Source organism: Caloenas nicobarica, chromosome 2, assembly GCF_036013445.1.
Source record: "Caloenas nicobarica isolate bCalNic1 chromosome 2, bCalNic1.hap1, whole genome shotgun sequence".
Lineage (NCBI taxonomy): Eukaryota > Metazoa > Chordata > Aves > Columbiformes > Columbidae > Caloenas > Caloenas nicobarica.
The window spans coordinates 116,790,545-116,801,752 of NC_088246.1; the positions used below are offsets into that span (position 1 = coordinate 116,790,545).

General features: G+C 41.7%; 1 protein-coding gene across 11 annotated transcripts in view; it reads right to left on the reverse strand.

Moving 5' to 3' along the window:
* Nucleotides 1-11,208, reverse strand: part of ZNF521 (zinc finger protein 521) — a 235,960-nt gene that overhangs the window by 121,747 nt on the left and 103,005 nt on the right. Inside the window, exon 7 of one of the 11 annotated variants that reach the window (XM_065628656.1) lies at nucleotides 8,097-8,879. The exons of the other annotated variants lie outside the window; for them this stretch is intronic. Within the exon in view, the coding sequence (XP_065484728.1) occupies nucleotides 8,757-8,879 (123 nt within the window). The 3' untranslated portion in view covers nucleotides 8,097-8,756. Of the gene's footprint in view, nucleotides 1-8,096; nucleotides 8,880-11,208 lie in introns of those variants that run through there. 11 annotated transcript variants of the gene reach the window in all.

Below are 11,208 nucleotides of genomic sequence, written 5' to 3' on the forward strand. Positions count from 1 at the left end.
TTTTTTGTTTCTAAACATATTCTAAAATGTTGACATCAACTTTTATTAGCTCAACACACAGTCATCTCAAAGTGTCTAAAATTGTGCATGGTTAAGTTTTTATTTTAAAAGCAAACTCAGTAAATTCCATTTACTCTTAGATTTTCAAAGTGATCAAACCCAGTCATTTTCACACCACGCTGAACAAAAACCCCGTACTTATTTCCATATGTTTTGCATTCTACAGAAGCCCTTTTTCACTGCAACTTACAGCTTAGTCCCACAAGCTTTGTCAGGGCCATGGGACTTGCACCTGTTTAGTGGAGCTGCTGGGTCCTGGTGCCCTTCATGGCTAGTCTCAATTGCCTACTGGGGTGAGATCCAGGGGGAGACCCAGCCCCTCCTCACTCTGTGTTCCCACAAAAGGAAAACTTGGGGCAATATGACAAAAATGAGCCCTGGGGTATTGCAGCTCTGTTTTCCTTGCCTGGATAGCTGGGGAAGAAGCCTTGCAGCACTTGTGTAACACAACACAGAAGAAAAATTGTGTCATGACTCAAGGAGGCATTTATAGAATCACAGAAACATTTCGGTTGGAAAAGACCCTCAAGATCATTGAGTCCAACCGTTAACCTAACACTGGCACTAAACCATGTCCCTAAGAACCTCATCTATGCATCTTTTAAACACCTCCAGGGATGGTGACTCAATCACTTCTCTGGGCAGCCTGTTCCAATGCCCGACAACCCTTTCCATGAAGAATTTTTTCCTAATATCCAATCTGAACCTCCCCTGGCACAACTTGAGACCACTTCCTCTTGTCGTATTGCTGGTTACCTGGGAGAAGAGACCAACCCCCTCCATGCTACAACCTCCTTTCAGGTAGTTGTAGACAGCAAGAAGGTCTCCCCTCAGCCTCCTTTTCTCCAGGCTGAACAACCCCAGTTCCCTCAGCCGCTCCTTGTAAGACTTGTGCTCCAGACCCTTCACCAGCTTTGCTGCCCTTTTCTGAACTTGCTCCAGCAATTTGAATCTCTCTTGAGTGTCTCCAGCCCTTTGTGATAGAAGATGGCTCCACAGAGGGAGCAGCATGGTGCCGGGAGAGCAACCTTTGCCTTGTCTTGCTGCGCTGCAGCTGTTCAGAGCGAGGAACCCTGGCCAAGCTCCCTGCCCCTCTGCCCGAGTCACCTCTGCCCACGAAGGGCTCAGCAGGACAGAGCGGGCACCCAGGCCTTGCTGCTCCAGGGCACACCTGCCCCACACAATGATGAAGCGTGGATAGCTGGGGGCACCTCCGCCCTCACCTGCCACCACTGCATTTGCCAGAGGACACCTGGCAGCCTCCTGTGAGAGACAGAAACATGACATCTTTCTCATTCTCTCATCCAAACACAAAAACAAGCAGACGCACATTCCTTGTTACAGAGTAATTTCATATCAGCAAAGGCGGGTGGGCCACAGAAGACCCTTCCCAGTGCATTTCCATATGGACTCAAGCAGAACCAGTATTGCATTGGAGAAGCGGTACTGAGCTCTCAACTGTGCCTTGTTGCAAAACTTCCAAAGATTTGTTCCTAGGGAGAGTGACACATACATTATCAGATGGGATTAAGAAAGTGTTTAACTTTTTCCTTTTATTTCTTATATTATTGTGGCCTCATATTTTCATAAAAAACTCTTCAATAAACAAGCCCACAATCCTTTGCTAAACCCCCTCCTGTCAAGAACCTGTGTCAATTTATTTCCTACATGCTGAGCGTAAATATGAGGCCAAGTCATTCCTGAGGGCATTCAAAATTGTTGTTGAAGAGTAACTGCTTGGACTAGGTGTCCCACAAGAGCATTGGGCAATCTGGTTGCCTCTTGCATTCCTCTTCGTTTGCATTCCTGTTTTCAGAACCAACTTAAAGTCTTCGAGCTTGCAAAGCTTCTCTGTGACTGCCTTTAATGAGCTTTGGACTGGACCTTCAATGCAGGCAGGGCATATGCGTGTGTCTCTCTAACCTTTTGAATAATTAATGTCACCTAGACCTTTAATTATTATCCTGATCCTCACTTGTCACTTCGCAGTTTTCAGAATTTCTTTTCTATAAAGGTGCCCTAAGCGTCCAAGCAGCTTTGCTGCTTTTATAAACGTCCCAAGAATATGGTCTTTCAACTGGTACTTCAATTCTGTGTCCAGAATTATATTTGCTTTTATAAACAAAGTAAACCAACTAATAAATACCCTACTAGAGGACTGACAGTTGTATTCAGAAATGCAGAAGATCCTTCTGTGTAGTCTTCCGTGCCCTGTGACTGTTGGAGGTTTCTACTCCCCAGCCTCATTATATTACTTGAAAATGAACTGCATATGCTACTTATCTGCCCATGCTCCACCTCCTTGTCAAAGTCATTAAGAATTTTATCACCTGCCTATTTTGTTCTGACATTTCCCCAGTTTTGTACTATCAGGGAATTTCATCACCTTACTACTTATTCTTTCTTCCAGACTACTGATATGCTGCATAAATTCAGCAAAATTGGTGCAAATAATGATTCTTAAGGCTTTCCATTATTCACACCCCTCCAACCTAACCTGCTTCAATTCACAAGACTCCTATGCTTTCTATACTCAAGTCAGTGTTTCTTTTCTTTTTTAATCAAACAAAGTATATCTCCCTATGCCATACTTATTCACTCAACAGATTAGTCTTTTGTGCTATACTGTTTCAAAAGCTTTGCTAAAATCCTGGTAAATCATGTTTATAGGCTTCTCTGTCAGCACTTGTGGCTACTCTCTCACAATACTCTTTATTGAAAATTTTAAGCACAATCCTCCCTTTGTGAATCTTTGCCCTCTATCCTTCATTAAATCCAAACTTTCTAGGTGTTCTTCTATCATGTCTTTGATTAGCCTTTCTCTCATGTTCCTCACTGTTTAAATCAAGCTCACAAACCAGTAATTTCATGCATAATCCTTACATCCCCAGTTAAATGTCTATTTAGTAGACTTTTCCCAGGCTGTTGATAGCTCTTCCTAAAAGACTAAATTTATCTGTTTAATGTTTCTTTTTATCTTCAGCTCCTTTCTCTGAGAATTTTGGGATGGGTATTTTTCTGTGTTTGTGAGTCACTTTCCGTATACTATATTCCATTATATTACACCTAAACCATACTTCGTTTTTCTCCATGGGGAGGATATGCCACACGATACACGACAAAGCATTTTTTTAACAGTATTGGTTTCCTTGATTACATATACCATTTCTACATCTCCTGTACCCCCTTTTAACTGAATACTTGTTCCCTACATGAGAACTCACAAAAAATATGTCTTATAGCTTCTAATGTACCATATTCTCTCTTTTGTGTATAGGCTTGCAGGCATCCCTAGTTTACTCTATACTCCTTTCAGACCTCTCCTGCATGCACCACCAAAAATGGCTTTGACATGTACCTGTTAACCTAACAGTAACCTCCTGTTTACAACTAGGTACACTGGTTACCCTTGTCACACCAGTAAAGGGGACTTTAAGGCTTTTTCCACTCAGTTTCAGCACAGACCAGGGGCATGGATCAATGACACAGCTAAGACAACCTGCTGCTGCCAAAAGGAGAGAGATGCCACACCTCCCACATCCTCCCAATCCACTCTCCCAGACCAAGCCTTCAATCACAGTTTCCCTCACATTAAATCACAGGTGGAGCTAATTCAACCTGTTGAAGGAACAGAAAGGTAACCTGATAAGAGAAAGTGAGTATCTTCCAACAAATCATACGCAAAACCAAGTTAAAACTTGCACACTAACTACAGCACCTTGCCAGTACTAACTCCTAATGCTGCTAGCTGATTTTTTACATCGTTATTTTACTAAGTGTTTGCAGCGTGCTTGGTCCTGCATGAGGCACAAGAGCAACCACAGTCCCAGCCTATTTTCCCATTTAGTCATTTTTCATCATAGCTCAGATTATTTTTGACAGTACCTTAACTGAGGATTTCTTCTCTATCTTCCTGGATGCTTACTTTGTCAGCCTTAAGCTCTAAAAAAACTAGGCATATGTTAGCCAGTTTCACTGCATGGTTAGCTATTTATCTTGCTTATGGGGCACTGTCATCTTGCATTTTTTTTGGACTGACTAATTGCTAACTCTTCTCATTGCTCACACAACACCCTTTAATTAGTATTTCCTGATTGCTTTTAAAAAGCAATGAAGATTTTTCCATTCTTCTGCTTTTGTTTGGCAGGGTCTTAAGTTTAACGGGGTCTGAGTGCACATGCCTAGAGAGAGAATACAATCAATCCCATAAGGTAAGCGAACAAAAAATGGAGAAAAACATTACTTTTTCTAATTTATTTCATTATGGTTACTTATTGCTTTAACATACAAAATGAATTAAGGCAGAAATACAACTGTGCATCCTAGCAGTCCTTCCTTCTCTACTCTGCTTGAAGTCTTGGTCTGCTGTTCTGTCTTTCACCTTTACATTCTGGATTCTGCATTTAATCACACCTGTCTTTAATGTCTCTTAGTTACAAATCTTTCCTTCCTCTGGCTGATGAAGTACATTAGCTCACATCTCGCATCCCCACGCAGAAAGAACGACATCTTGCAACATTTAAAAATCGCATTGCTTCCCTTCGAGCTCTCTAATACTTTAAAACTCTCTAGGTCTTTGAAACTCAGTAGTGAAGTGAGGTACCTGTCAGAAAAGTGACTCTAAAACTTGGCAGCATGTGGCTGTATATTTATTTTCTTTCAATTGCTTCATATCAGGTTGACATAGTTTATGAGTACAAACGGCTTTAAGGACTGTGAATTTGATTTCGGATCTGAAAAACAAATACTTGTCTTTCTGTTTTTCTATCCTAGCGCCCGATCTTGGTTGAGATTGAGCCTCTGAGCACTGCAAGTGTATGTGCTGGGCAGTGCTCAGGAATCTGGGGCTGACTATATCAGCAACCGAACTTTCTGTCAGCATCCCCACCTCTTTATGTCTCCTTACATCACACTTAAAATCAAAGGCAGCTGCCAGTCTGAGACCCTCTGAAGCCATAGAGCTGCTAAGCCATCAAGAGACATCCTAACATTCAGCATCTCGGTATCGGGAGCAGCTGCGTGGCTATGGACGTAAGGAGAAACTACGATCAAGACTGCGCTGATAATTTTGCAGATGACATGGTATGAAAGCACAGGCAGCGGAGCATGACTTGGCAGGTCTGAGATGCAAAAAACTGATATTCTGAGTAAGCTGATAGACTTCTTTCTTTTTAAAGTTGCTTTTTTCCCTTTGTTTAAAAAAAGGCACACTGAGACAGACTGTCGTGCAATAAAGCCACTACTTTCTTCACCAACAATCAGCAACAGATGTAGCCCAATAAAATTAATAGTTTGCAAGTACGCACAAGAGAATACTCTTTTGTCTCTTTTCTCCATCACAAATTTTGTAAAAGCTCTCTGGATTTTAACAGAAAGGCAAAATCGGGGGCTTTTTATATACCTTATTTTGTTTGAGTTAAACATTAAAACTACTTTTCTCCCACACTATGGAAAATTAGTGCTGATTAATTTCACTTTCTAAAGTGTGACTCAGGACCTTCCCCCTGCCCTTAATTGTCCACTTTCAACTCAATCTTTATTCCTACAGAATTCTAGGCTATTACTCACCAAGGTAATTTAATCCTATGGAATAGAACTTGTGCTCAAAAATATGCAATATTAATATTAATGCACAAACAGAAATATATTACTCATACATAATATATAAGAAATTAATTTTCACTGAAGTATCAGGAGAAGGATTAAACCCCTTAGATCCTTCTCATGCAATTAGTTCTGCACTTGGGGAAGTCAATGGGACTTTACGAATGAAGGTTTCACATGATAACACCGGCAGGCCCCGGTTTTTACAAAGGCTTGCCTACACTACAAAATATGCTACAAACAGAGTTCTACAATCATACTGCTGTAATTATAGTGCTACCCCGTATGGATACTCTTAGGCCACATCAATGTTAACAAATAGACTGGTAGCATCTGAGCTGGCACACAGCTGCTGACACTGCAATGACGCTTGACTGCGTGCCCAGTGGGATAAACCTCCGCTGGGGCAGCGCAGCTGCCCAAGGAAGCGGCGCACCAGCAAAACCAGCTCTGCGCTGAGCCAGTCTTCAGTGCTACCCACAACGATTTGTGCCCAGCCGTTTTTCCTGTGAAGAAGTACTCAGTTTCCCCTAAGGGAATTAAGGGAACTTCCCAGAATTCGCTCTGCCCCATTTAATAATCTTTTACTTTCACATTATTTCTTAAAATTCCAGCAGTTCCTCTTAGGCACATCCTGTAATAAGCTCTTTTCTTTTTGCATGGGGCTTCAGTCTACTACTTCTCTATCAGAAAAAAGAGATTGCAAAATCTGTTTCAGAAGCAGATTATCATATTTCTAGGTTTGCAGGGCTTCAACCGGCACCACATGGACTACCAGCTGTGAAGGAGGGAATGCAAGAAAACTGAGGAGTTATGGTTAAGACAGATAATTCAGGAAAATCATCAGGCAATGCAGACGTTCCCTGACCAGGCCTGTGAAAGAAGCACCAAGCAACAGAACAGGGTCAATTGCAAGTTGGCCACTATCAGTGATGGCTGTGAGTTTTTTGTATGCAGACAGCCATGTTCCTATCGTTTGGCACTGAACCTATTCCAGGCATCAGAGCAAAAACCAAAAAGAGGACTGTTGAAGCAGTGGGAAAACAAGTATGAAAGGGAATCTGGAAGCCTGGAGTCTCAGATCATTCTTTGTTGGTGAACCACCCCGTTTCCTATTGGAAAATGTAGAGAGGAAGAGATGGACTTACAGACATGAACAGCCATTAGATGTGCCTTTTGGCACAGAATGTCGAATTTGGACAATAGGTAAGAAACAGAGGACGTCTGTCCCATGCAGGATACCAAAACTGTGGAAGCATGATCAAAAGGGACAAATGGCCTCCTCTCATACCTCCCACCTTGTTTTTGAGTACACAAGCAGCAAGCAACTTTTAAATGGCTGTATTTGTAAGTGGCTGTATTTTAAAACCACTCTTCAGAGGCACTTCACAGGCATTATGAATGATCAACAAATGCATGTGAGGTTTTCATCTTGAGGAATTCAGGCCTATAATAAAAATTGCAAGCCAGGGCTTTTTCCCCAGTTTCGCACATTATTACTGGTAGGCCTGTACTGAGATGCTCAGTATCAGGAGAGGCCTCACCCTTTTATTCCCTGACATATGAAGCCATATCCTAGCAACAAAGGTTTAACCATCAAGGAAGAACAGGATAACATCAACACACATCTGGTAGATAGGCCCAAAGGATAGTGGAAACCACACCAACACAGAACGGTTGAGGTTGATCTCTAGGGGTGCTCTGGTCCAGCCCCCTTGGTCAAGCAGGGCCACCTGGAGCCAGATCATATCCAGATGGCTTATGAGCATCTCAAAGGCTACACAACCTCTCTGAGTAACCTGTGCCAGTGCTCGGTCACCCTCACTGCAAAAGTGTTTCTTGACATTCAGAGGGAACCTCCTGTGTGTGAGTTTGTGCTCACTGTCTCTTGTCCTGAAATGTCCCATGGTGAGGATGTGCATTAGCAGGAGACACATTTCAGTCGTCATATTCAGCAGAATACACTATAAAATACAACAGGTCACCCTTTATACAATAGTTTGTAATACAATGCAGGAAATTGAATAAATGAAACATGGGTTTGGAAGGAGAAAAAAGTACCTAAGAGTTTTGAACAATCAGGCATAAGATCAATCACCAGCCATCACAGAGCTATGGGAGGTCGAAGAAGAGGACTCTTTAACAAGATGCTACATATCAGGTGGTTCATTTATGATCATTTTGTACAACTTCCTGAAACAAGCAGTACTGGGGCTACATATCCATTTTAAATTAATGGTTAGCCCATTTTATTTCCCTGATGACAGAGTAACAGATTTGGGTGTTACGTTCATTGTATGAGACAAATAATACACACATTACATATAATGACTTTATTGAGCAGTGATAAAAAACACTTAACAAAACATTTACAGTCACTTAAGAAGTTGGTCTGTGAGCACCACAAAGAATAAATCATGGTTTCTTATAGCTTCATTTCTTGTGACTGATTGACTTTTGCATAAAAACCAGGTGTGAACTTCAGTTAAAGCCATCTTCCTGGTTTGAATGAATCTCTAAAAGGCCTCTTTCCTATCTGGATGCTACCACCTGCCCGGTGACCTGTCTTCCTAAACATTGCAAAAACTTTATAGACTTTGAGATTCCTATTCATCTATGAAGTTCTGCTTGAAACTGCCCAAGAGTAGCCCAAAAGTAAGAGAGGGAAGACAGAACTGTCTAGAGGTATGCAAACCAGCATATAGAGAACATGCCATGATTTCCCATGTGTTGTTCCTAAAGATAATGAGGCTAGAAAAGTAGGGGAAATTTCTTGGTTTTTCTACCCATTTCTGAGGTCAGAATACACATACTCATCACTATTCCGGTTTTCCACTGTGGCTGTGCAGAAGGGAAATTGTGGCATGTTAGCCTGGTTGCTTGGCCAGCAGATATGCGTACAGGGAAAGCCCCATGAAGACAGCAGGCTGCACGGCTGACCTGCTAAAGTGATGTTTTGTCTCATAAAAGCTTTGTTGAATCTACATTTGCATCTCTACACAGAGATGCTTAGGGTCTTCATCCACACTCCTGTGTCTCTCTCCAGTTCTTCTGCCTTTCTTCTAGCAGGCGTTCCCTCACACTGCATTGTTTCATGGAAATCTTGGTTTGGTGCTCTTGAAAACTTTGGAGAACATGTTATCCTTTCTTCCTCTCATGCAAAGTCTTCCAAAGATGTGAAGAAGGTCTCTCTCCAAATTCCCCATCTGATGCCTCTGACAAATAACAAGACAAACAGCATTAGATTTTAATGATCAGTGGACAGGAAAGTAAGAAAACTCAAAACAATTATCTCTCTTGCTCTTGCTTCTGTTCAGCAGCTCCCAGCCAGCACACGGGCTTCCTTTACAAACTGAATTCATGGTGTGCATGAGAAAAGTGGGAAGTTTGCTGCTTAACTTTGTTTTATTTAAAGCAACAGCTTAATAAATAACACCATTCTTGTTAAATTCCGAGAGGACTCTGTCTGATAGATCACTACTGAAAGTGTGAAGACAAAAGAGAAGAGAAATGCTTAAGCCTGTATCTTGTCAGCCAGTCCATGGCAGTGGCACTATCAGAAATTAGAGCGTAGCATAATATGAAGGTGGCCTACTGTGGCAAAAAAAACAGGGTAGCCCTTCCTAAAAATACATGTGGTCACATATTAAACAATACCTTCCTGAAAACAATGTCAAAATGATGCAAGAAGAAAAAAAGGTATTTTTAGTGAGCTCATTCTGAAACTCCAGAAGCAGAAAATATATTTGCCACAGATTAGTTCCACAAACTATTTCAAAGCCAAATCTTTGTGCCAGCAACAAACCTTTTGTACCTTTTTCTTTCCCCGAATCCAAAATCTACCATGAAAATGGGCCTGGATTCACTGACAGGAAACACAAGGCACTACCTCTAATGTTTACATTACAAGTTTATGTGCTTATTCATAAAAATCCTGCAGTCAGAATGATCAACTTGGATTGCTGAGGAGGAGGATTATTTTAATTTCTTTACGTATTTCAATTAAATGCATGACTATTGATTTCAGTGCATTTTTTCAGTTAAAAGCACAGTGATTTATGTTGTTTAAATGCTATTGCCTGCTCTGCCAAAAGCATGCATCTGGGAATATTTCTGGGTTGCTCACAGTCTTTTCTCTTTTCTTTCTGCCTGTGTTTGCCAGTGCATGCTGCTGAAACAAACCAGCTACTTCAAAAGGCGGTTCCTGCTTTCTGTCCTTATGAGTCTGGCAATGTTTTGAGAAGGGGGGAGGAATAGTAAGAGAAGAAAGGTAGATTCAGGGCCCACGAAAAAACCCAGAAAATAATGTAATGATAAAACAGTACACCTACCTGAGCTCCATTCTTTCTCCCAGGGTGATACCATTTCTGGATTCATCTGAGGTTGGATAAGTTGAGTTTCAAGAAGCCACCAGTTCTCTGCAGCATCTGAATTCTGTGACCCCATCTCATTGTCAGCCTACGCTTTCATGGCTCCTTCCAGAATGGTGCTGTGATGTGCCTGGTGTCCCCTGCTGTGACATGCCCCTCCTGGCATACAGCTCTGCACAACCACAACAGGACAGAAGAGCAGCCCCGGATTCACACTGACTGTTCTTCAGCTGGCGTGACAGTCGCCAGTTCTCTCCTTTGTCCAGCACTGCTGATGCTCTCTGCTACAGTGAGTTTCTGCAAGTCTTTTGCAACACCTAAATAAGCATCTTTATTCCTGCAGTAATTTGGCAGTGTACTTGCACTGCTCCTTCTCCTCTCAGGACCAGAAACCCCAGAGTGTTCTTGTATTATTAATGAAGGACTGCCTGCATTGCTACAGGTAATACAGTATTCACATGAGCTTCACATTCATGGAACAAAGTGATATATAACTTAAGCTACTTACAGAAGTAATTATGCTTGCTGAGCATCTACTGTGGAAGTTACCAACAGGACCCCAAACTGAGTGCAGTTGCACATACGGATACACTAGCACAAGTTAGGTTTTACCAGTAAACTGTTGGTGTAAGCTGAAGTCCATTTACTCCTTCCCTCCCAGCTAAGCAAGCAGCAGTATAATTATTATTGTACAGTTACACTGCTATGATTCTGCATGTACAGAAGTCGTGAAGCTCAAGAAGTGAGGGCACAAATTTTGCTGAGTTCTCTCATTAGGTGCATGACAGCACACTAAGGAGGAGCAAGAGAAGCAAGGCTGCACAGATTTTCCTGAACACTGCTTTTCATCTTTGAAGTGCTGTAAAAGTGCAATAAAGCATGGAAACACACTTTTCAGGAACTATCGCTCTTATTTTCTTAATAACGAAAATGAAGCAGAGATGTTCAAGTCGAATTGTCCAAGTCAACAAAGCAAATGAGCGATAGAAAAGGGACTGATGTCTAGTTCCCAATTCACTATCATATCAGACCTTGTTCTACACTTTTGAATATTACCTATCACCAAGATTATTATCCTTGCCTAACAGTGTGCTTGCAGTAATTCAAGATCTTTACAAGAAATCTACAACCTGAATTCAGCATCTCATTAAGCTCAAAGAATAAGTTACAGGCT